Source organism: Toxotes jaculatrix, chromosome 7 (assembly GCF_017976425.1).
Source record: "Toxotes jaculatrix isolate fToxJac2 chromosome 7, fToxJac2.pri, whole genome shotgun sequence".
Taxonomy (NCBI): Eukaryota; Metazoa; Chordata; class Actinopteri; family Toxotidae; genus Toxotes; species Toxotes jaculatrix.
In genome coordinates this window covers 6,075,099-6,100,314 of record NC_054400.1, presented here as the reverse complement: position 1 = coordinate 6,100,314, position 25,216 = coordinate 6,075,099, and the positions used below count along the sequence as shown (strand labels likewise).

General features: G+C 40.3%; 3 protein-coding genes across 5 annotated transcripts; 2 read left to right on the top strand and 1 right to left on the bottom strand.

Moving 5' to 3' along the window:
* Window positions 1-3,376: 3,376 nt before the first annotated feature.
* malt1 (MALT paracaspase 1) lies at window positions 3,377-14,263 on the top strand. Of its 2 annotated transcripts, XM_041041829.1 has the most exons (17): window positions 3,377-3,617; window positions 4,524-4,690; window positions 4,880-5,001; window positions 5,785-5,932; window positions 6,210-6,388; window positions 6,647-6,743; window positions 6,851-6,898; window positions 7,799-7,822; window positions 7,927-7,971; window positions 8,833-9,036; window positions 9,152-9,329; window positions 9,697-9,768; window positions 9,871-9,998; window positions 10,583-10,732; window positions 11,304-11,461; window positions 11,538-11,663; window positions 11,978-14,263. In XM_041041829.1, the coding sequence occupies exons 1-17, from the start codon at window positions 3,469-3,471 to the stop codon at window positions 12,428-12,430; spliced, it is 2,448 nt and encodes an 815-aa protein (XP_040897763.1). In that variant the 5' UTR covers window positions 3,377-3,468; the 3' UTR covers window positions 12,431-14,263. The 2 variants fall into 2 exon arrangements, with proteins under 2 accessions (XP_040897763.1, XP_040897766.1); XM_041041832.1 differs by lacking the exon at window positions 6,851-6,898.
* A 655-nt stretch (window positions 14,264-14,918) lies between these two features.
* On the top strand, window positions 14,919-18,810 carry emb (embigin). 2 transcript variants are annotated; one of them, XM_041041835.1, is made up of 9 exons: window positions 14,919-15,120; window positions 15,679-15,756; window positions 15,978-16,161; window positions 16,265-16,347; window positions 16,564-16,700; window positions 17,119-17,274; window positions 17,723-17,840; window positions 17,944-17,977; window positions 18,267-18,810. In XM_041041835.1, exons 1-9 carry the CDS (start codon window positions 15,048-15,050, stop codon window positions 18,325-18,327), a joined length of 924 nt encoding a protein of 307 aa, XP_040897769.1. In that variant the 5' UTR covers window positions 14,919-15,047; the 3' UTR covers window positions 18,328-18,810. The 2 variants fall into 2 exon arrangements, with proteins under 2 accessions (XP_040897769.1, XP_040897768.1); XM_041041834.1 differs by having other exon boundaries at window positions 17,116-17,274.
* Window positions 18,811-22,020: 3,210 nt separating this feature from the next.
* mrps30 (mitochondrial ribosomal protein S30) lies at window positions 22,021-24,687 on the bottom strand. Its single transcript, XM_041041833.1, has 5 exons — window positions 24,051-24,687; window positions 23,736-23,881; window positions 23,526-23,631; window positions 22,702-22,878; window positions 22,021-22,588 (listed from the first exon to the last, which is right to left on the bottom strand). Exons 1-5 carry the CDS (start codon window positions 24,655-24,657, stop codon window positions 22,329-22,331), a joined length of 1,296 nt encoding a protein of 431 aa, XP_040897767.1. The 5' UTR covers window positions 24,658-24,687; the 3' UTR covers window positions 22,021-22,328.
* Window positions 24,688-25,216: the final 529 nt, after the last annotated feature.

Below are 25,216 nucleotides of genomic sequence, written 5' to 3'. Positions count from 1 at the left end.
GCCAGTTTGATTTTGTACTGATTATTCATTTTGTCCATAAAATGTCAGAAAAGAGTGAAAAATGCCTAATTATAATTTGGGGTAATTATAACAGGCATTACAGGATTAGAGAATTATTAAAATCCGATCACCATGTTCTCTACTGTCTGTTTTTCTACTTATTTTAGTATTTAATGTAACTGATAAACATTTACTCTGTATGCATCTACATATACGTATCAACTGTTACGTTTGATACTATTACGATCTTTGTCGTGATCTGCTGTCACTTCCCCTCCCAGCATGAACACCAAAATAGGGATGTGAAACGTAGCTTCCTTGTAATATACAATGTCAGCTATGCATTTCATTGTGTGTGTCACTTCTTTCTGGCTTTTTTTTTTTTTCGTAATTATAATTTGTGTTGCAGCTGCCTTTCCTCATGTCTTCAGTCCCAAACATTGCCTCTGTGGAGAATGACCATGGTGGCACTGTTCACCTCCTTTCAGTAGGTTATAAGAGCCAAAACATTTTTGGAAATGCAGTGCAGAAGCAGTGTTACACTGAGAGGTTGAACAGCTACTCATCTTTGGACCAGGAACGGAAGATAGAAGATACTGCTTCACACTGACGAACAACATTTCGTGAGTCATGAGTCAGACTATAAACTACATATCAAAAAAAGAAGCATTTTTCTCATAATTAACTGAATATTAGTACTTTAGTAGTGGCTGTAAAAGCCAAAGATAGAGCAAATACCTTCTGAGACTTACAGATGGAGATTTTTTCACATAGTAACGGTTGCTCCAGGAGCCATGTACATCACCCCAGGATTTACACTGTCCAGTGCAAGGAAAACAATCAGCTTACGTTTACCCTTTACCCTGATTAAGATTGCATTTATTTCAAACGGTAATTGCAAATTGCAAATGATTTTGATTTCTGAGAGTAATTGCAGTAACCAAGGGCCATGTTCAGTAACCCGCATTTTAGTCTGGATCCAGATCCCTGCAACAAAATCTGATGCAGCTGAGTTACTATTTTCTCACATGGAATAAGACTCCACTCCAAAAGCATTGTAAGTACAGTTTATGGAGATCCCATCCGCAACTGCCTCTACTACAAAACAAAAGCTGTGAAACTTGATCCGAGACTGTCCACAAGTTTTAACACCCAACACAAACCGGTTCCGCTTCCTTCTGTTCAGGTTTTCATTTGTACCTTGTGTCTGTCAGTCAGTATGTTTCCATTCCTTACTAAGCTCAAGAAAGCTGTACGGCCAGTAAAACTGTGCCAATCATTTGCTTAATCAATACAGATAATTTTCTGCTGTGCTAACTTCTATTCTAATGAACACACAGATCTAGTAATGGTAAATAGTTCAAAGTGTATCAGTGACACAAAACACACTGTTGAGCTAAGCAGAAACTATTCTTCATTATTATTAATAATTTGCCTTTTAAATTTTGAATGAATGAGTCCTTAGACTCACAGTTAATCAGTGCCAGAAAATCCTATTGATGTCTACTGTGGTTCACTGTTGGAAAACAACAATCCATGAAGTCAAAGGGAGGTTACTGCTTATTATATTTATCATACAGTCAGTATGCAGAACCAAACCCACAGTAATCATATTCAATGTATTAGCCATAGTCCAGAAAACCATAAGAGGATGCAGAAAGTTGCTTTACTGAAATCCTTTTCAGTTTCAATCTTTCTCTGTAAATACAGATGATATTGTGTTGATGTTTATGTTTATATTTTTATTTTTATTTTAGGAGGTTTTTTTTTAACCAATTAGAAATAGGGGCCCATCTGTGTCAGTGAACAGAAATCAGAATGTAATCTGTTTCACTCCCCTGAGGTTGAAATCATTCATCTAAATTTCTTTGCTTTTAACAACGTTCTGATTTCCATCATATCCACCTTAAAGGAGTCTCTTTGTAGAGTTTTTGTGTTTCTGTCATAATTTTGGATTTCTTTGTTGTCATTTTGTCTCTTTTTTGTTGATATTTCACTAGATAAGTGAAAACTTTCACCTGGTGGTGGTGCAATTGGAAAATTGATTTGGATCACCAGCGCCATGAGGCTTCGGCCTCTGGGCACTGTTTCAGTCTGTGCAAAATTTCATAGCAGTCCACCCCATAGTATCTGAGATATTTCAGTCTGGACCAAAACAGTGCATTGACCAACAGACCTGTGTTGTCATCCCCAGAGCCACAAGTGTAAATGACAATTTTCTCTACACATAAAAAAAATGGGAAATGAATGCAGCTGCAAAGTCTTCTCAGACTTGACAAGAATATAATTCCTAAACACAGAGTCCTCTCTTTTTAAAAAGAGAAAGATGAAAACTTACTGAATATCAGCCATCAGTGTAGTATTAAAGTATTAAAGTATTAAACTATCAGTACTGGCATTTTGCCCTGGGGGAGGGTCACACGGTGTTTTAAGTCTACAGATGAACTTGGACAGGAACAACGATTTGTGTGTGTCAACAAAGGATCTGGCAGTATTTACCCTGTCTGCCCTAGCAGTGCAATAAAAAATGTCGAGGAGGCATATTTTTACAGTCAGTCAGTAGTTTTCAGTATGTGCACATGTTGTTTCATCTGCTCTTCACATTGTGCACCATGAGCGAAGAGAAATGCAATCTTTGTGTACATTTCAATGCATATATGTTATTTATATGTAAAGAAAATGAACATTAGCATGCTTGACAAATGTGTTTTAATTAAATCTTAATTTATTACTGTTTCTCTCACTATTTCCTGTCTGTATCTCTACTGCAGTCTGTTGAAAAAAAAACCGCATAAAAATAAAGAAATAAAAATTAGTGACAGTTGCAGCACAGGTTTAGCACCACTAATGTAATTGTGTCACCTATCTTTAGTAGTATGTAGTAGTAATATGTTGCCAGTCTTCTGTCACCTGCCTAGATTTTGAGATGTCTGTCACTGAAATTTCTTTCTACAACAACAGATTGATGGTTCAGTGTATAAAATGTCAGAAAACAATCAAAAATGTCCGTCATTATTCCCCCAGGTGATTTTCTTTCCACTTTTTTCTTAAATTACTTAATGTTAAATAACTGATAAATTATTGCCAAGTTGACTAATTGATTACTCATTTCCTTAATCCGATCATGAGTAGTTCAGCATCAAAACACCACAAATCCATCTATCTAGGTCTGTTTCCTCACTACGGGCCAGGTCGCTTAAATGAGTAGTGTGTAGTTACTGCAAGGAGGTAAACTTTACCTACAGTGATTTATCTTGACGCATATACAATCTTGGGCAGTCAGCCTGCAGCTGCGCGGGGGAAAAACCAAGACAGTGTAGTGGGTGTGTCTGTATAACTTTTATCATTTCTTCCAGGAAGTAGACTGTTTTTTTTTCTCGTCTCGAAGTGAGTTATTGTAAAGTGAAATACAAGCGTCTCTCGGGCTGACTGAAACGCGTTGATGGTAGACTTTTCTTGCTGGCTGCCATGTCGGATTCTCTGGACCGCTCCACGAAGATTAACTTGTTGAAGGAGCCGGTTGTGAAGAAGCTCTGTGATGTGTTGGACAAATCCACTAACAAAGGATGGCGTAAACTGGGAGAGATTGTCGGTACTGAGGGACGGTTTAAAGTCAGGTGGGTTGAAAACGACTCAGACTACACCCTGCAGACAGTCGCTGTATTAGGCTACCGCTGTTAAAACCATCATAGATAGACAGAGCGCTGTATGGTTCCCACACCTGTACGGCAAGTCAGGTTTATAATGTTATGCACTGCATTTAAACCTAAAGCAGTCTAATACAGTCCTACTGTCGTTTCTGGTTCTGCTGAATTGTCCTGTGTTTCTTAAGAGTAGGCTAATAATATTAATGGTACTGAGATTAATTTACGCGCTGCATAGACACCTGTGTATATTCTGAAATAAATAAAACCAGTAATTTTCTTAATCCTTTTGTCTTTAAAGTTTAAGACAGTTGAAGAAGCCCATTATTATTTCCTAGAGCTCTTCAAAATTCTTGTTCTGTCTGAGTGACAGTGAGGTATTCAGTTTACTACCCAGTATGACACAGAAAATGTGAGAAGCAGCTCTATTTATGCTGAAATAATGACTAAAACGTATTATTCTGTCATCAAAATAGTTGCTGATTTATTTTCTCTGGCTCAGCTTATTGGTTAATCAGCTCATTGTTTCAGCTGTAAGTGAAACCTGAGTATTCGCTGTCTGCCACTGAGATAAAATTAGACCAGTGCGGTTTTTCATTAAACCAGACTTCCAGGGCCATGTCACTCAGTGATTTTGTTTTTAGTCTCTTATGTATTATGGGTCTATTTACATGTATTTCTAAAAACATGGTGTAATGCAAGAAGATGTTTATGACGACTACGTTTATGTTTGCTCATTATTATTAAGCTGTATGTCTGTATCTGTGTCTTTCTGTAAATTTGATCTCTGTGTAAATAAAGTTGGAGCTCCTGACAGCCTGAGGTGATTTTGATTCTCACACCACATTTCACATTTCAATCTCCTGCATCACTCTCCAGCTCAGACGACATGGAGATGTGCTCTCTGAAGGTGTTGGAGCTGGAGGGCAGCCCGAGCCGCATGCTGCTGAGGCTGATGGGAGAGCGAGGCTGCACCACGGGTCACTTGATGGACTACCTCCAAACTCTGGGCAACTCAGAGGCCATTCAGTGCTTGAAACCATCAGGTTAGATGTTTTCTTCTCTGTTATTTCTTATTGGAAGAGGAAACATGATTATGTTCTTTAGTATGTTGTTTAGTATGCAACACTAAATGTCAGCTTTACACAGAAGCTGTCTTTGCTATGGCTCTTACTCATCTGAAATCAGTGTAAGACAATGTGTGAAATCACAGTGAAACTCTCCCAAATGTTCAGCCTTGCAGATTCTCATTCAGCCCCAGTCAGTAGCTCTTATATCTGGTCACAATCTGCGCCTGAGCTGTCACGCTGTGGGCAAATCTCCAGTGCAGTACCAGTGGTTCAAGACTAAGGAAGAGGTGAGCTACAACCCCCCCACCCCCACGCCACTTCTGTGTTTTGCCTGGCTCTGTTTTATTCATTTTACCACTGAAAGGAGCTTAGATAAGAATCAAAAACATAATAAGCTGGTATAAAGCAAACGTCATATCACCCGGCAGACCACTCCCATGACATATCTGCATTGTCAGATTGAGAAACACGGCTATTTATTTCCTTTATTAACCTTAACCTAAAAATGTGAACATATCAATATAGAGTCTTTCCAGGACATTTACCTGTGTGTTTAACCTTAGTGTACAATGTATATTAAATTCTTCTAGTTGTTTACCAGATAATAATTTGATAAAACAATTCTGCTGCGTTTTGCTGTATACATATAAAGTTCAAGCCACTGAAAGTGAACTGGATACACTCAACCTACTCACTGTTCCTGTTTTCCACTAGCATTTAAGACAAGAGCTGGAAATCCAAAATTTCAAAAGGGAATATTACATATATTTATGTTGCCAGCATTCTGTATCTTCCATGTCTGAATTTGCACATTTACATGCACAAAAAATGTACATATGGATTGTTTGCCCCTCAATAGGGGCAATACAGCTTGTAAAACCCTTTGAAACTGCGTTTAGGCAACCATGCTGGGACACTGAAACATACAGCAGAGTTCAGTGAGATACACTGGGATACAAGGCAACTTCTTAAGAGAGCAAGTAGAGTGAGCAGAGGAGAGTGAATTAGAAAGGGGTGAGGAGATTATATTTGCATATTGCTAAACGTGATTCACATTTTCACAACCTCAGGTGCCAAACAGCTTCTCTCCAGACCTGGTGATAAGTCCAGTAAATCTGAAGGACACTGGATTTTACATCTGCAGGGTCAACTGTGGAGATACCTTTGAATTCAGCCAGTGGGCTCAGGTGGACGTCCTAAATGTCACTGTGTCTTATGGTAAGATATTGCAACTGTTAAAGTCTCACTTCTAACAGCTGTTTCCTGCTTAGTGTGCAATATTTGTAAATACATTTTTGTTCTTTTTGTTTTTTTTAATTTAAATTCTTTTGTTGTTGTTTAACACATTTTGAGGTTTCTGCATCAGTTGCAAGACTCAACATATGTACTTCTTTAGAAGAAATTGCTCTAGTGCATTTCCCAGAGCTGCCTGAATCAAAAGCCTTTTAACTGGGTGAAGTAGATGATATACAAGTGGTGTCTCCTCTCGCACCAGGGCAGAGTTATCATTCTTTAGACGGTCGGCTGAAGTTGGTTATCCAGCCTCAGTCCCAGCGGTTACATGTTGGGGAGACCCTTCAGCTGGAGTGTGGAGCCGTGGGACGGCCGATCCCTCGATACCAGTGGCACAGAAACGGAGTCCCGATCCTCAGCGCCACAAAGAGGAAACTCATGGTGAGGAGAGTGGTTTTTTTTTGTTTGTTTTTTTTTTTTTCATGTTATAGTTACAAAAATTCTTTCTTGTCTGGAAATTAATTTCAATGTTTATAATGTTATACCTTAAAAGGCATGAACTGGTATATATTTTGTTAAGGGACATTAGAGGTTAGAGTTGCAGGTCACTTAATGGTTGATAGCTGTCAGTGTTCACTAGTTCTAGATCAAACCTTTTTTAGGGACCCGGGATCCATAAAAAGTGTCTGTGCATTTCAGATTCCTCACGTGATGCAGGATCACCACGGCAGGTATCGCTGTGAGATCAGCAGCAGCACTGAGAGAATGTGGACCAATGAAGTTGATATTGTTATAGGTATGTCGCACTTCATTACATTCTGTGATGCTATAATCACAGCCCAGTAAAACCAGCTCTGTTGTCATTATGCCTGAGTGATTATTTGCTCTGTTCTTGACTGAAAGCTCCAAGGATATCTGTCCAGATTTCAGGGGCAATGGAGTGCTCTGAAGGTAGAGTTGAAAAGCCTGGCACATGTTGGGTTAAATGGCTACAGGGTGACAATTAGCGGGCATTAGCTGCATGCAAATATTAATCATAACTTCTTTCAAAACCCCAACGTGTTCCTGTAACTGCATGTGGGTTATGGGATTATTATTATATAAACACTAACCAGCACAAGGTTCACAGGGTTTGATGATGAAGTTTCACCTGCATGAATTTTGATTTTATTAATGACATTATTTTCAATCAAATGTATGTTAAAGGATGACAATATTCTGTATTTGTCTTTGTGTCAACAAATCCCATGAAAAGACCAAAACCAATATTGATCCTGTTAAACTGATCCTTTCATTCTATCTGTGTATCAAATCAGACACAGCTTCCTTCCTCTTTGTCATAGACCTCCACATTGTTGTCCTACAAACACTATTAACAAGAAAAAACACATTATTCAGCCAAGACTAGAACACCAAATGTATATTAATATGCAGCTGAAAATAGAAATGCACTAATTACTCCTGATTGTGTAACATTTACTAAAAGCCACAGTGCCCAGCTATTTAAGCAAATGACTGAGCCTTTTTCACAAATGAAACCGCATAGTAGTGACCTAAAGTTTTATGTCTTCAGTTGGAACCAATGAGCGTGAGGCTGACGCAGATAGGGTGGGGAAGTGGGAAAATACTCAGAGACTAGCTGTTGGCTTTTCATGGAATTTGTGGTCAATAACAAAAAGATAGAATAACACCAATCTTAATCTATAAATTGTAATAACTATGATTCTGATTCGACATCTCCGCTGCTGTTGTTGTGAGACCTCCCTTCGATTTTCTCCTGAATCAAACGTTTTTCTAAAACCAACTGCTCTTCTTACGTGATGGTGATGTGTTTATATTTTTCATTCCTAGATGATGTTTATGCCATTGGTGGAAGTAAGTGTAATTGCACTCATCAAGTATTTATACATAGCTATTCAAACACATATTTTACATACACAGCACTTGCTATATGACGCTTTGTTGTGTGTTTACTTCAGGTTCCAATGAATTTTTCCTAAATAGTGTTCCAGAACATCTTTATGGTAAGTGTCTATCAACACACTTCTTTTTACAAGTTTTAGGGAATTATGAAAATATGATCACCGTGTTCTTGACTGTATACATTTTAGTTATTAATATGGCTGATACAAGGATTCCTCTGTGCTGTATTCCAACTGTGTTGCTGTTATGTCTGTTATGTCTTAGCACCAAAACGAGGATGTGAAACTTGTTGCTTTCTCATAACATATATGTCAGCAGCTGCAGTGGTGGACAAAATAACACCTTAGAGCACAGTGAAATCCAAAAACACCAGAGAATTCAACCTGAAAAAATACCAGGGTTTAATAAATGTCTCTCTGACACTGTCATCGGAAAAGGAAAATTACAGGCATCATAAAGGTTGATTTATTTCAAAGCTAAAGGCATGACCTCAGATAGGTATGAAATGTATTTGTATTTAGCATCCATGACCCACTTCCTTCCTGCATGCATTTCTTGATAATTGTGATCTCTTTCAAAACCTGAATTAGTTCTGTTTTCTGATGCTCACTGTAACATATAAAGCATATAAAATGCCATAAAAAATGGCATATAGAGAAAAAGTAAGACAAAAAACACAACAGAAAATGAATACAGAACAATCCACATTGAGATGAATCAGTGTAGGAAGGAGAAAAACCTAAACACTGACTGCTTTACAGTTTTGTTCAGCTGTGAACAGTCAGTACAGTCTTTGGCGAGCAGACTGGACTTAAAACGCTGCCATCTTGAGAGCTGTTTAAATTTTCCGTTTCACTTTTTATTTCTAAAAGTTTCTCTGATGCATATTTAAGTGTCTGACTTGTTTTCTCTCCCGCGGTTTAACACAATGGTTTGCTCACTCTCCTGTGGCCCCACCCCAGCGACTGACAAAGTGGCCTTGCTGATTGGAAATCTGTCCTACCAGAACCACCCACAGCTCAAAGCTCCCATGGTGGACGTGTACGACCTCACCAACCTCCTGCGGCAGCTAAACTTCAAGGTGGTTTCACTGCTGGACCTCACAGAGTCTGAGATGAGAAACGCTGTTGATGAGTTCCTGTTGCTGCTTCACAAAGGAGTCTATGGTATGTTGGGATTTACATACCTCTGGATGGTCCTCGATGTGGTTGTAGATCCATCCCAAAACATTACATGAATTATGCAACGTTAGATGACACTACACTGAACTTCCCTCTTTAGGTCTGCTGTACTACGCTGGTCATGGATATGAGAACTACGGCAACAGTTTCATGGTGCCGGTCGACGCACCAAACCCGTACCGGTCAGCTAACTGTTTATGTGTGCAGAGCATCCTTAAACTGATGCAGGAGAAGGAGACAGGCCTCAATGTTTTTCTACTGGACATGTGCAGGAAGAGGTGAGAGCTGGAGTCATTCTTTTTTTTTTCTGTTATTGCATTCAATTAATCAATCAAACTTTATTTGTACACAAGTTAGTGGAATTCACAGTGTTTTACAGAAAACTGACAAGCTGATAAGAAGATAGGTCAAAACTAATGCACAAGGGAAATAAATAAAACCACTTAAAAAAGTTAAAAATACAAAAAAACAAATCAGTTAATTAAGAAAATAATTAAGCAGATCAATAATGAAAATAATCATTAGTTGCAGCCGTAATGTAGATAGATTGATTCCATGGCAGGACCTTTGAGGAATTATTTCCTCTCCATCATAGATCTGTTAGGGATTTATCTCAGATGGTTTATCAATTTATTCGCTTTCCAGGAATATTCATGACGACAGCACTCCAAACGTTGTCCTGAGGGTTACGGCCAACATTGTCTTTGGATACGCTACGTAAGTTTGAAACGTCAATTATCCCACAAAACTAAATTTATACACTTTTTCTCTATATCCTCCTTCTATATCATATGTTGTGTTCTTCATTTGGCTGTGCAGGTGCCAAGATGCTGAGGCCTTTGAGCTGAGCTCCAGTGGCTTCACTAATGGTGTGTTTGTCAAGTTTTTAAAAAAGCGACTGCTGGACGACGAGAAGATCACCGTGGTGCTGGACAGAGTTGCTGAGGGTGAAAGGAACACAAATTCATATCATATGTAGCCCTGTGAGAATGTGTAATCACAAACTGCCCATCAGTGAGAGCTGTTAAAATGCAGCTGAGAAAATTATCAGGTTATCATGAAGAATTTTGATTTTAAAAAATTCAAAGACCGTTTTACTGTGTGCGGTTGTGAAAATAGAATTCTTCACAGTTACTGTGTCTCCCACAAGATGTTTCACTTTATTTGCAATGAAATGGTATAAAAGTTAATTAAATGTAGCTTGCTTTGCATTATTAATGTCAAAATTATCTGCTTCCTTGTGGGCTAATGGAGTTTCCTTTTAAATGCATGGTAGATGAAGGAAAATGACTTGAGGTTGCTAACTTGCGGTTAGAATACGGACAGGATATGTCTTAAACATTAGCTCAGGGTGGGTAAATTAAAATAATAAAATTAAATGCTTCTCGCAGTGCTCCCAACCTCCACACAGTCTTTTCAAGAGTCTCAAGTCATGTCACTAATTTTTGGAGATTTTTTTTTTTGAGGTGTTAATGTCAAATTGGGATTTTGTTGAAATGCTGACATGTGATTTATCATTTCTTGTGCCCAGACATGGGTCAGTTTGACGCCACGAAGGGGAAACAGGCTCTGGAGATACGCAGTAGCCTGTCAGAGAGGAGAGCTCTGACCGATCCTATTCCGCCCGGCGACAGCGCTGATCTTGCTCATGCTCACAGCCGCCAGTGGGCAAAGGCTCACGGTGAGTTTAAGACACAGACTCTCCGCTTCGTTTTTAAATATTTGTTTGTCATTTGTTATCACAGCGCTGGGAAGCCCCCATTTGCTTACTGTGGCTAGGTGCTGCACGACTATTCAAATGTTGACTCTGGTTAATCTGGCTAAGCACGCAATGCTGTCACATTATACACACTTGCACACACAGTGACTTCCTAAAGTAACCATACTGTTGTTAGCAACCCGGGTTATTGGTGTCTGGCGTTGGCAGGTTGGAGGAGTGAGAAACACGGGAACACAACATTATCACGTCTTCCTCTTCTATCAGCTAATATTTGCTTAGGGAACACAGAAGCCAAAAGGTTTTGCTAGGAGGAGGATAACATTTATTTTGTGATTATTCCAACCTGGTAGTCTGAAAAAAAAAAAAACGACTGAGAAAAAATGATGGTTTTTCTTTGTTATCCTTGAAATATCCATTTTGACCCTTCAGATTTATCTTGGGACCCTTTGTAGGATCTCGACCCTCAGGTTGGGAAACCCTGCTGTGGAAGATTTTCAAATTCATGTATGCATGTCTTTGTATGTTGTTCCAGAGCTTCCTGAGAGCATGAGTCTCAACTTTGACTGCGGGGCTCAGATCAAGTTGGGCTTCGCTGCTGAGTTCTCCAACGTGCTCGTCATTTACACTCACATCATAAAGAAACCCGAAAACATGTCCTTCTGCCAAGCTCACGTCACGGACTTCTCACAGGTCAGTCAAATAGACCGTACCACCTCTGGGGACACATTGGCCTTGCTGTGATTAATGCTCCTTTTCCTTACTGCAGGACCTTGATGTGGATCCTAAAGAGATGAATAGAGAGACTCCAGAGGAGACAGGGATCTACCTCCTGTCCAGCAGCCTGCCGCAGCACTGTCTCTACACCAGACTCAGCTCACTACAGAAGCTCAAGGTAAAAACTCGACAAGGCATTTTAGCATGAAGTACTGTATGAAAGCCTAGTTTCTTTACAAACAGAACAAGCTTTGTGTTTGTCCTCATGACCAAGTATTTTTTAAGTTTCTGTAAGATTTAATGTATGTGCCAAACTTCCATATTGTAGCTGTGGAGATATTTAAATGTATAAAAGTAAATCTGTTTTTCTGGGATCACCATCTTACAAAGTATTTGGTTATATTCGTCTCAAAACAAGGAATTCTGGGTCAGTAAAAAAAAAGAGGATCCCATTGTCTTTATTAATTTCTCCTCTAACCCCACATGCAACAGGAGGAGCTGGTCTTCACCGTGTGTCTGCAGGGCACATTCCCAGCCTTGGACGATGATCCTGTCCACTGGACCAAAAGCATCAACATTGGAAAGCCACTGATCGCCCGACTGGACCTGTACCGGGCCATGCGGAGGAATAGCTGCCTGCAGACCTGCCTGATGCCCCACAGCCCATCCCACAGCCCCTGTCACAGCCCCGGCCCTGAACACCACCTCCAGCTCCATCTTGGGCTGTACCAGGCCCAGGACTACAGTCGCCTGTCCCCGCAGCACCACTACCTGGATGTCTACGAGCGTCTTCAGGGTGCAGTAGGAGGCTGTGAGCCAGTGTACGACTCAGCTGGTGAGCTGTCAAGCTCACCGGGCAGGTTCAGCATCCCTATAGAGGCCAGTGACGATATCACCGAGCTGCAGACTGTGTTCATCAACAGTCTGCAGCTTCAGCAGCAGTGAAACAGCTGCTGGGTGTCATTGATATTTCTCACAAGAGAAGCCATAAATGTTGTATCTGGAATACTGCTGCTCTTTCTGTCTTTTAAGTCACAACATGTTGTGACTTAAAAGGATTTTTTTAGAATCTTATATTCTTGGATTCATAGGCATTATTTTTCTCAACAACTGACATTGTACTGAAAATCAGAATTTTGTAAATATATTTTTAAAGAAATGAAAAAGTTTCAGTGAACTTACAAGGGATAATTGTAGCTTTTTACAGTTGTGAATTTACCAGTGTTTCTCAGACTTTTGCCAAACAAAAAAGTCAAGTCGGTTTAATTCATTAATATAGCTCCAAATTATATCCGAAGTTATCTTAGACTCTACGGCTCCACAGGCAGAACTACCTGCAGAAAGCGATAGGAGAGAAGAGAGAGACAAGACAGCACAAAACTACAGGAAAGGGAGCACACCAGGTCAGTAACATGTATTAATGGCATATGAATGTGAACAGGTGGAGAGAGAAAGGAGCTCGGTGCATCATGGGAAGTGATGCACATCTTAAATGTGACAAGACGCCCCAAGTAAACACTGCCTTTTTTTTGTGTCACAAGTGGTCACAAGACAATTAGAAATATTTTTTTTTTTCTTTTTTTTTTATCAATTTAATCATCCTCTCGGGGAATCTCGGCCCTCAGGATGGGAATCGCTGCTGTCTAAGATTCAGAGACAGAATTTTGGATCGAAAAAGTTTTAAAAAAGTTTAGTAGGAAAATAGAACTCACCATGTCTGAGCTAATGACTGTACAAAGAAGGGATATTATAGTTTTTGTCAAAAAAAAAAAAAAATCTGAATATACTGGCAAACAAGAAACACACAAAGTGAACCTGTCTTTTGATCAATCAATAAATTTAGGTTAATCTGTATTACAGAAAAGATATTAGTTGGGAAAAGGTTGGGAACCACTGGTTTATTCTTTCACAGTACATAGTATTTTATAAGCTTAAATGTTTTTATATAAAATATTAATTTGAGTACTAACTTGTAGCAACAGCTGTCAGATAAATGTAGTGGAGCTAAAAGTACAATATTTCCCTCTGAACTGTTTAAGGTAGCATAAAATGGAAATTGTACCTCTAAACAATACCTCAAGAGTTGTACTTAAGTATGGTATTTCTGTAAATGTACTTCGTTACGTTCCACCACATGATCATGGATAATATGTCTGAGATATAGTATGATTACAAACCACCACCCATTGAGAATATTTACATAAAGCTATTAATCTTCTGTTTTTCTGTTTATTATTCTAGCTGCCCCCTCAGGATGGCAGTAGAAGATCTCTCTTTTAGGACTGCCCATGGTACTCCTGCAGTACCCACGTTATGGGTTCCCTGTTTAGCTGTGGACTTTATTAGTGTCTGTCTGCTCCTCAGTCAAGCCTGAAACTTTCCAAAACAGTTCCACTCAGTGACTTTCCTGCAGGGATTTTAGGCACAGTTCACTTTATTATCTCCCACAAGTTCATGCTTCTACTTTTGGATTGACCTGATGGGGAGAGATCACAGACTGGAGGCTGGCACAGTCCACTGCACACTTGTTTTGACATTATTCCTGTAGGTTGAGAACCGTGTGTCTGCCTGTAAACCACAGTACAACGAGCCAGACTTTCATTCACTGCAGTTTGTCTGACTTGAGGTCACTATAACAATCCCATGGGCTCCGAAGCACAGACATAACGTGCTGCTCCATAGTCCTGCTGTATACACATTTCTGCACATGCAGGATTAATCTCCTTGTGAGAAAGCATGAGTCCCGTACCACGATGTCCCACACAGTGACAAAAACAGCCAAACCCTGCAGAATATGAGGGGGAATCTAGATCAACAGTCTTACACATGAGGTCCAAACTATTAGAGGAAGTATTTATAAAGAAACATAAGAGTAAGAAGACAGGAAGGAAACTGACAAATTACTGTAAATAGAGAACAGAACTAAGAAGCAAAATGCACTGAAGTAGAAATAATGGTGAGGGTGATTAAAACAGTGTAAATATTGGTGACGGGGTGTTTCCAGGGCTGGAAAGAGAACTGGAATATCATCCTCAAGGAGAAGCACTTTCAATTACTCAAGTAGACGTGAGATTACTTCTATTATAGTAACACTTTAGTATTTAGGTAGCTTCCACTCTCTGTAGTTTAAATGAGGCAGATCATGTGACCTTCAGCTGCCAGGTCTTCTCATATAACTGGGTAGGGCACCTTGCAGAAAGCTCCACAGTGGCAACACAATAGCACTCAGACAGAGAGGAATTCAAAATTTTTTTTATCACAGAAAGCAACATTTTTGCCTTGAAGCACAGGAGTGTTTATTTCAGTTAGCTCTGTCCATGCATGGCCCTGCAGGAGAGGACACACTGCAGCACAGCATCAAGATATAAACCCTGCCTGATTGAATAATGGATGGAGTCGGCCTCCCACAGGCTGCAGGGTGATATCATGGCTGCGTCACTTGTGCAGCTGAGGGCTGCAGAGCGGAGGGGTGGGGTGGTGAGATGATGCAGTAGGCAGAGCAAAACAGCGAGAGACAGCTAAAGAGAAACGTTCTCACAGAGAGGACAGAGGGAAAATAATCATGTCAGCCTCGTGGATGCAACTCTTTTTTCAGATCTTCCTGCTTCTCGTCTCCTGCAGACACATCAATACAAGTAAATGATATTTAGGATTAATTTTGACTGTATATGGTTGTGTTAAAGGTCTCTCCTGCCTTTTCTTTTTCCACTAAATGTTCTGTAACCTTGTGAAGAGTAGAAGAAAATGTCATGTAGTACATATTTTGGTTTGAAGCTGCCTGTAATCAGAGTTTATTGTCTTTATTTTTTTATCCCCAAAGAATCCTGTGAAATTGTATTTACAGGCACAGGGATGGTAAAACTGTCCAATAATACTAAGAGTAATTACTTATTTAAGGACTAGCAGCTTTAATGTACAACAATGAACAATCATTGCTGGTATGTAAAAGAGAGACGGAAAAATTCAAATATTAAAAGTTTTTTATTTAGCTATCAGATAACAGTTTAATAAGGATGTGTTATACCTGTACATTGGCTGGGGTCATACTCGATACTTTTAATGCCTCTAGAGTAGTTTTTGTCTTTTTATATAACTGATTCTGTGAATAAACTCACATACTGTAGATTCATTGTGAGTAGGATTATTTATGAATATGTGTATGTGTTTATAAATGTATTCCATTTCCTTTTCAGAGACACCTGGCCCAACACCTACGCCATTAGCTCCCGTTAGTCCTCTGACAACAGAAGTGAGAAGTGCTGTCTTCAAAGGTAATTATTTTCGAACATCAGTCTGTAGAGTATGTTACATTTAATTTGTCAGCATATTGTGCCTTTTTTTCATCCCAGCTTGATGTGTAAATGTTGCTGCTTACAGTGGATAATTTTGACCATAAAATGTAGTATTATGGCAGAGATGGATGTTTTGTCAGACGAGTGTCCGCTCACTCAAACTGTCTGTGTCTGAAACTCTTCTACAACTCTCCAAACAGGTGAAAGTCAAACAGAGAAAATCGAACTGACTAACCCTGTCAGTCTAACACTCGAGTGCACCTGGGCTGGTAATCTGAACAAACCGCCAAACATAACTGGTTACTGGAATAAAGATGGGGATGAAATCGAGAACAGCCATGTCACAGTGCAGGTGGAGAATGGGCAGTATAATCTCAAACGAGAGTAAGTGCCTCATTTGTTCAACTACAAATTGTATGTCACATTAATGCTAAATTAAGTAACGTATGTTTTGGTGTAAAACCTTTCCTATATTTCTGCTTTGCAGATTCAGGATTGTCAATAAAGAAAACCTGGGAAACTACTCATGCATGTTTGGAAATGAAGCACAAATAGATTTCATTTTGACAGGTACGCAACAAATCCTTTCATGAGTTATATTTATAACTCCCTGCATCACATTTCACATTCTCAGCCAGCGTTGGTCTTACCATCAGCTTGTCAAGTCCCTGCTGCTTGTACCTAATGAATATCAATATTTACCCCTGCTTGTTTAAAGGGTACAGGATTGACAGTGTACAGTGCCATTTTCTCACCATTATCTGTCTTTCCCCCGTTTTCCACCAGCTCCACAGATTGGAGAGGTGCGAGACAAGCCAGTAGTCAGCTATACAGGGGATTTTACGGTGATTTTATGTAAAATGGAGGAAACCAAACCAAAGCCCCTCAACTGGAACTGGTACAGAGGAAATAATACAGAGAAAGTGAGTGAGTTCCTTGCTGACAGGCTGTCTTTGATGTGATGTTAAGTGAGATGTGTGTAATTGGCTAGCTTTAAATTAGCAGCATTTGTTTTACCTAGTTAAAGTTAGGGATCCAAGATTGGCAAAGTATTAGGTAAGACACAACTTGTTTAATAATGATTTTGTCACGTGAAAGAATCCTGAGCACATTTTCAATATTTTCATAAGCTGGATTTCTTTCCATCTGTAAAAGTTTAAAAAATGTATTTTCTTTATCGTAACCCTGAGATGATGCTCACTGCCCGTTACAATAGATGTAGCAACCATTTGGTGAAGTGGAAAGTGAAGTGTGGCAATAAAATACGCACATGACCCGACCCACTGGATTTATAGGATGGCAAGTAATAAGATGTGGGATGCTTTTCTCCTATGCAAGCAGATTTCCATTAATGCACAGCCTGAACGGTATGAAATCAAAAACGAAGGGTGGACGACCAAGCTGAAAATCTACAACTTGTCTGATGCTGACTCCGGATTGTATTACTGTGAAGCAGCGTATGCCATTAGCACCACGATGAGCCCTGTGAAGCTGAAGGTCAGTGGTGGAAAATAACTTATTACATTTAATCAAGTTCTGTACTTAAGTATCATTTTGTGGTATTTATACTTGACTGGCTGAAACATGCACCTGACGAAATTTCAGAAATAGAAATATTGCACTTTTATTACATTTATCTGACAGCTAGAATTACAGATAAGCTTATGATACAAAAGAGAGAGTTCCTCTAAACTTCTCAGATTGTTATAATAATTGTTTGTGGCTCAAAGGTGTAACATTACCTGATATTTTATATATAAAAAAAAAAAGATTAGATTAGAGAAAAGTCTGGAAAATTGAATACAAATTTGTGAAGCAGAATTTTTTTGTCTTTGGGGGGGTCTTTTACTTGTAATGTACATTTTTTTTTCTTTTACATTGTTGTACTTCTACTGTTACTTAAGCAAAAAAAAAAATCTGAATTCTTCTTCCACCACTGCTGAAGGTCATCACCTTCTGGGAGCCTCTGAAGCCTTTCATAGCCATCCTGATTGAAGTGATCGTCCTGGTCGCCGCCATCCTGCTCTACGAGAGAAGTCAGTCCAAGAAAAACAGCGTAGCAGGTAGTCAGACAGCATACGGATGCTCTTGTGTAGATCAATATTATTGCTGTATTGTATGTAGTATGTTGTATTTTAACTTGAAATTATTTTGCCTTGTTCTCAGAAACTGGGACAAATGCTGATCACACGAACACACTGTGAGTACTACATGACTGCTGCTAATTTCCCTAAAGAGTTTTCAGTACCACTCTTTGATAAGGAACCGTTTGTAAAGGTTTATAAGCTGTAATCAGTGGAGTAATATATCATTTACTAATGCTTTATAGATTACTTTAATAAGAACTACTTGTGGAAAAATCCTCCCCATTGATTACAGCTGAAGAAATTTATAAATGATGCCTTGTCAAAGAGAGGCATTGATATGGTTTCAAATTTTATGCATATATTTGTGGTTTTTCATAATGTTAATCTTGATGCCTTCATCAGGACACAGGGAGAAAATAGTGGATCAGAGGGAAGTTCTTCAATGAGACAGCGTAAAGTTTAAAGACCGGAAAGGCTGCAGTCCTGCAGATTCAAGCTTCTTTAGAGCTGTTTTGCTTATTTTCAAATGTGAATGTTAGAGCTTACTGAAGCAATATTGAGCCAGTTATTTTGTGAATATCACCTCTGTTATGATCAAAATGAAACCAAATGAAATGCAATAACCACCACTTTATAGCCGTTCCTCTGATTTGTACATAGTTTCTACTCAGTTTCATCGGAAACTTTTTATTTTGAATGAACAGTATCACGACAGTTGAGAGACCAAAGCATTTATAGCTGCTCTGTGTGTTCAACCCTTCATACCCTCACTTCCTGTGGAGAAACCGAAATCCTGTTGACTTTGTACCTTATTCTCCCTTTACCACTTCTCTGTGAGGGAGGAAGTGCACTCTCTTTGCTTTTACAGCAACCTCAATTTACCTTCACTTCTGTTATTTATGCTTTTTGGTCTGTGAGCAGTGCCTTACACTCTCAAAAAACAACTTAATTAGTGGTGCATTGCTTTGCATGCACACTAGGCACCTCTATAGCAAAGCTATAGAGGTACCTAGTGTGCAATGCAAAGCATGCACACTATTGTTCTCCCGGTTCTTCTTTTTCTTCTTCTTCTTCCGGACGATTTTCGGTTCGTAACTCGTCCCACACCGTTGAGCGCATACTAACAAATGATACATCAAAACGTGCGGCTCGATCTAACTCGGTATGCTTGTATTTTGTTCTCCAGAATATTCACGTTTCGCGAAGAAATTCGCGAAAAACCGGCCGAAATTTTCCCATAGAGAATGGCTGGGAAATTTTCAAAAAAGTCGCAAATTCTCCCCTTTTTCAAACAGTATCTCCTCTGGCATACTTTCACCTAGAAACACCATTCAAACTGTAAAATGTAGACACAAGTCTCGTGTATTCGGGGTGTATTCAACTTTTTCAAAAGTTGTGTAGTTTTTGAACTGTGAGCCCTAATTGATCAGCAGTGAATTTGGAAAAAATCAGGGTTTACAATGAGTGTGTATTGCGGAATGTTCCGGGCTAGAGTGGGAGGTTAGAGTGGAGAGGCTTTAAAAGAACTCTCTGAAATTTTTTATTTACACGATGACTACGGCCACAAATTTTACTCTAGAGCAGTGAAATTCTCCACACTTGTAGCCACACTTGTCCTCTCTCTCACAATGTGTTCACTTTTCCTGTAGGATTTACGGTTTTTCTTTGGCGTGCCTTTTAGCGACAAGAGGAGCTCTCAACTGCTCCATTGACTCCAATGTTAATCGAGCAGAGGATTTTTGGAGAAAAGCAGAAAATCCCCTTTTTTGAAACTTGCTGTAAAATCCACATTTTAGACAGTAGGACCATAAAAAATAGATTCAGGTCTTCCTTAAAGTCTTCTCTCTTTGACGGTGCCGTTTGTTTAGCGATACCATGTTTTGTTTTTCCATGGATAGCAGTTGTTCGGCAGGCCCGATTCGGCCGAAAATGAGCTCGTCAGAGCACCTGTGAGCTGCCTCAGCGGCGGGAAAGCTCATCCCCATGGCAACCGTGACTGCAAGAGCTGTGGCTCTCTCTCCCCCTGTAACAACTCTATGTCTCTCTGTCTTTGTAATTAAAACTATAGCAGAACTATAGGGGTCAAAAGGGGGCTGTGCGTAGCACAGCCCCCTTTTGACAAAGACACAGACACACACACACATACACACAGTCAATATTGTGCGGTGCGCCAGCACCGCACAATATTGACAGAGGCACACAAACACACACACACACACACACACACACACAGACTCACACACACACACAATAGTCAATACTGGGTTGTGCGAAGCACAACCCAGTATTGACACAGACCCACTCAGGCACACACAGACACAGACACACACAAACACAGACACACACATAGATAGACTGACACACACAAAGTCAATATTGTGCGGTGCGCCAGCACCGCACAATATTGACAGAGGCACACAGGACAGAGGCACTCAAACACAGACACCCGCACAGACTCATACACACACACACACACACAATAGTCAATACTGGGTTGTGCGAAGCACAGCCCAGTATTGACACAGATCCACTCAGGCACACACAGACAAACACAAACACAGACACACACAGACAGACTGACACACATACACACACACACACACACAGTCAATATTGTGCGGTGCAGAAGCACCGCACAATATTGACAGAGGCACACAAACACATTCAGACACACACACACAATAGTGTCAATACTGGGTTTTGCGAAGCACACAACATTACTAGCAGTGCAATGCACCACTCTCGCGATTTCCCAAAGGGAAATTGTCTAGTAACCATTCATACTGTGCTTGCAATGACTTTTTGTCACTTTTTAGAGTTTGTCCTTACAATAGTGTGTGCCTAATGCTGTGTCTGCTTACTGTGTGTTACCTTAACATGTATATCAAGATGTGACATCGAATATGCAGATGTTTGTGTGATCCTTTTCATGTTAATGTATGAAGGTGTGCCACTGTATTTGTCAACAAGCAGATTAAAACTACACAAGTAACTGTTATTGTGTTAAGGGGAAATTCCATTTAGATGTATTGAGGAGTACTAATGCAAGTGAGACAAAGCTGTACAAAACCTTTTGTGTGAAGTGAAAACAGTTGCGTAGGAGTTGGTTAAAGACCACAAGTTTGAGAATGATGGTAGTGATAGGCAAGAAGCAAGGCAGAAGTGAGTTTCTCTGACTGTGGTGTTGGTGGTTGAGTTGCATTTACACTGTAAAAAAAAAAAATCATACATTCTCATCAACCTAATGTCATGTCATCACCTGCCACATATCTGGGTCCAGGCCCAGGTCGTGGGGACGACTGCCGCCCAGTCCACAATGCACCAAAGTCCTACGGCACCTCCCATGGGTGGGTGGTGGGCCCATGGGAGGCGGTGCTGCCCGGAGTGGCGTTCAAACCCACAACCCCGAGAGATTGAGTCTCATGCTTTATCAACTGAGCTAACCAGGCGGCTATTAGGTTTTTTTTAGAGAAACCAAATTTGCATATGAGCAGACTTCACCGCATGCATTGTTTGAGAGTTAAAACTCTGCAGATACCCAACGGGTAACCCACAAAAATTATGTGTAACGAGTAAAAAATAGATTTATGATGATAAAAATAAATGACACAGATAACACAGATAAAAGGTAAATAACAGCTAAAGTCAGGCAGCCAGCAGATGAAATGTACATGGGAACAAAGAAAAATTAAATAAAACAAATTAAAATGAAGGAGCAGTTTTTTAAAACATGTATTAGTTTTAAATTTATTAAAGTCGGGTCAGGTCAGGTTCGCATTTGATTGAGAGATAATCGCAGGTAATGAGTAAGTTCAAGATACAAGGTTTGCAGCTGCATAAAACTGGACCCGTGCAGGACTCTCCTTTATCTTCAACATAAGTTAAATCATGATTGTTTGTTAAATCACATTCAGTTAGCTCAGATTTTTCAGGCAGCAGGGAAACCTACATTTTAAATTTACCTTTTAAGTTGAACCAGTTTAAAACTGATTCATAGTGTCCAGGTTCTGGTAAGTAGTATGGAATAAAAAAGATGATTTGAGTTTGATATTTAAAAAAAACTCATGTTCATCATGAGTCTGACAATAATGCAGGAAAAATTTCTTATAAATAATTCAATTTTAACAGTAAGTACTAAAAACACAAAGACTGTCTGTTGTGTAAAGCATGACTTTATTTTTGCATAAATACAATTTGCACAATAATAACCAGTGATGTGTGTTTAGTATTTTTCAGTACTTTGTTCAGTTTTCAAACTCATAAACCTGTTTAACAGATTTTTCTGCTTCTTTGAAAATTACATTTTGTACAGTCTGACAAAACTTCCCCATCTCTGCCATGTCGGCTCTTGAACAGCTCTTTATCTTGACGTCCTGCATCTTCCTCTGCCTTGGAGAACACAGACGTTTCTCACTGGCAAAAAGAAGCAAAGAATCACAAGAGAGGACGGACACCTGAAGAAGCCTACGGTCGGTTGATGAGGAATTGAACCAGCAGCTTGATGACACCGTCATTCAGGCCCACCACCTCTCCGTCCTGCACGCTCTCGTACAGTCGCAGGCTCTCTGTGCCCCACAGAAGGTTTTTCCTGGGGTTATTGGCATCTGTTTCCACAGAGAGGGCCACCGTGTTGAGCTGGTAGCAGAAGAAGGAGAAGAAATGGCCATCGGTGATCACAGCCTGGGACACAAAAGGCCTGGTGACATCCTCGTGGTTCCAGAAACCTACAGAGGTGAGAGGGACATTGATAAAATATAAGAGACATTTCTATCACATATTTCTTAGTATTTCCCAGATGTACATAACCTGGTGTCTCTTTTCTTTGTTGATAACTCACCCTGGTACATGGCCTGAGCTCCTGTCCAGGCGAAGAGGCTGGCGAGAGCATTGGCTCTGAGGAAGACCTCCACCTGGTCAGACTGCTGCTGCCGAACCATCCGGTCTCTGTGGTACCGGTCAGGAACCAGGTGGAACTGAGTGTGACCATAGCACGCTGGATCTGCTAGCTTAGAACCTGTTAGTGAGACCAAAAGGATGAGTTTAATATAAATGGAGCACAAATGAAAGATGAGGGGGTGATGAAAAAAAGCTAAATCAGGAAAACTTTTCTATGTTCCCAAGTAGGACTGCCTGACCTGGACAATCAACTAAAAAAAAATCTATTTTGATAACTGATTTTAAAAAAATGAAAAGCCTAAGGCTACAGTTTTCTGTATTCTTACAGTAAGTTAGACCAGTGGAAACGCTCATGTCCAAACACCAAACCATTGTCTGTTTCAGTAGCAGGATCAACCATCTCATGGACTATGACTTGGAGAAAATGATTGCAGGTTAGTCTGTCTGCATGTGTCTGACTGCACAGAGCGAAAGTTGCATGCTGGAGCCCCCTAGTAACAACAGGAGGTAACTGCATAATGAGAAATACAACTAAGATGCCATGCAATGCAACGGGAACATCCCGCGCTCATGTTTACCAACCAGAACCCCTGTAACAGCAGATTATTGATGTTAAGAGTGTTTTGCAACATTTCTGTGAATGCTTTCATAGTTTACATCAGATGTCACAAACATCATTCATGACACAAGTATAGACTAAAAAAAAAAAACACTGCGATGAAGCGAAACACAGTGGATGTGACTGGTCTCTTGTGGCTGTGTTACCTGTGAAGATGTTGTTGTCATACTGTCTTCTGAACAGAGGCATCAGGTTGGGAGCAAACGTGATCTCTGGAACTTCAGCTGCATAGGAAGCCTCCATCGACGTAAACTAAGAGAAATGAAAATGCCAGAGAGTGATTATTGATTTTATAGCATCTCTCAGCTTCTGTTTAAATAATTCGTATACTTTAACGGTGTATGCAGCTTTTCTACCGGTGGCAGTTGCTGAGTTATCCTAATCTGACTGTTCGGGTGGTCGTCAATCTGGAACCTGGTGGGCTCTAGCCTGCCTCTCCGGTGCCCCTTTGGGATGATCCTCTGTCCTCTTCTCCAATAAAAGTTCACCTGGGGATTAATATCTGAACAAGAAAATGAACATCATAACATATATCATTGGGAAATGGGCCATCCTGCACCACTAATTTTTACTTTACAAGTATTTTTTATACTTTACGTATATGTTTATATACGGTAAGTATCGACTAATCAATTAATGGACTAATCATTGCAACTCTTCTTAATCCATACCTAGACTGGAGCTGAGGAGCACTGGGTTGTATTTGGCCAGACTGTGGGTGAGTGAGGTCACCAGGGTCCTCAGAACAGGTCCGAACACCATCTCCTGGTTTCGGTACAGGAAAGGTTTGCGTTTCTTCATGTGCCAGTGCTCCTGTAAAATCACACGGGACACCAAGGAGCGGATGTCCGCGAACGCCTCATCTTCAATCCCCGGCACTGCGGTTTGTGCAGCGGCCAAAGACGAGCCACTCTCCCCGGTGGTCCCTTCCGGGGTGAGGGCGAATTTCTCGGGCAGGCCCGGGATGTACGCGGTCTTGGTGAAGTGCTGGTACCATCTGTCTGCGTTCCGGGCGAAAGTCTGAGGGAAAACCACGAATTTCTGCCTCTGGATGCGTGTGATGAGGGAGATCTTCTCCGCCACCGGGGAGACACATATCTTTTTCACATGCTCCTCAATCTGCCGCCGACGGGCCGACTTGCTTTTTGCCGTGAGAGAAGGGACGATGGGAGGGTACGCGGGCTCCTTGGCCGCAACCTCGGTGTGGACGAGCTTTTGGTGCCTGAACGGAGGCAGGTTTTTGGGGAACAGCAAGGGCAGCCGTGTGCGGGCCGCCATGTTTTGGCTTCTTCTTCCGTTGTGTTGATACATGAGCTAGCAGTTTTCCACAACAGCGCCCCCATCGCACGAAAAGTCACTCTAAAATATACTCAGTATACAAAAAATACATAGTCAACAGTATTTTGGATCTGTGAACATCTACCCCCATACGGGCACCAATAACGGTTAAACCAAATATTGTAGTTTATTTCAGTTTAAGGCCATATCAAGTGATTTTCTTTCATATAACCGATACTTTGGCAGTGGTTAGCATCGGTGAACGTTGACGCTCTTGAACGACCCTTGTAGCCATGAATCGATGCCCCCTTTATAGACACCCAAAAATGTCGTAAGTTTGAGTTATGCAAACATTATCGTGGCAATTATAAAATTTAGAGAACCTAAATGCACACTGCCAGGTCTAAAATTCGTTGGCGATGAGTACTGAAGTTATGTCTAACAGCTGATAGGAGAAGGACAACTTTCTGGCGAATAAATTACGTTGTACGTGTGTTTCGCAGGGGCATTTTTATTTCTGGTCTTATCCCAACACTGTTAATTCAGTTACCCCTATATA

Coding starts and splice junctions, on each gene's coding strand:
- malt1 (XM_041041829.1), top strand. CDS start 3,469: ATGTCGGATTCTCTGGACCGCTCCACGAAGATTAACTTGTTGAAGGAG. Junction 6,899..7,798: donor GGCAATGGAGTGCTCTGAAG/GTAGAGTTGAAA, acceptor TTTCATTCCTAG/ATGATGTTTATGCCATTGGT. Junction 10,733..11,303: donor CCAGTGGGCAAAGGCTCACG/GTGAGTTTAAGA, acceptor ATGTTGTTCCAG/AGCTTCCTGAGAGCATGAGT.
- mrps30 (XM_041041833.1), bottom strand. CDS start 24,657: ATGGCGGCCCGCACACGGCTGCCCTTGCTGTTCCCCAAAAACCTGCCT. Junction 23,882..24,050: donor GCTCCTCAGCTCCAGTCTAG/GTATGGATTAAG, acceptor TTTCTTGTTCAG/ATATTAATCCCCAGGTGAAC. Junction 22,589..22,701: donor AGCTCAGGCCATGTACCAGG/GTGAGTTATCAA, acceptor TCACCTCTGTAG/GTTTCTGGAACCACGAGGAT.
- emb (XM_041041834.1), top strand. CDS start 15,048: ATGTCAGCCTCGTGGATGCAACTCTTTTTTCAGATCTTCCTGCTTCTC. Junction 15,757..15,977: donor GAGAAGTGCTGTCTTCAAAG/GTAATTATTTTC, acceptor CTCTCCAAACAG/GTGAAAGTCAAACAGAGAAA. Junction 16,701..17,115: donor GAGGAAATAATACAGAGAAA/GTGAGTGAGTTC, acceptor CTCCTATGCAAG/CAGATTTCCATTAATGCACA.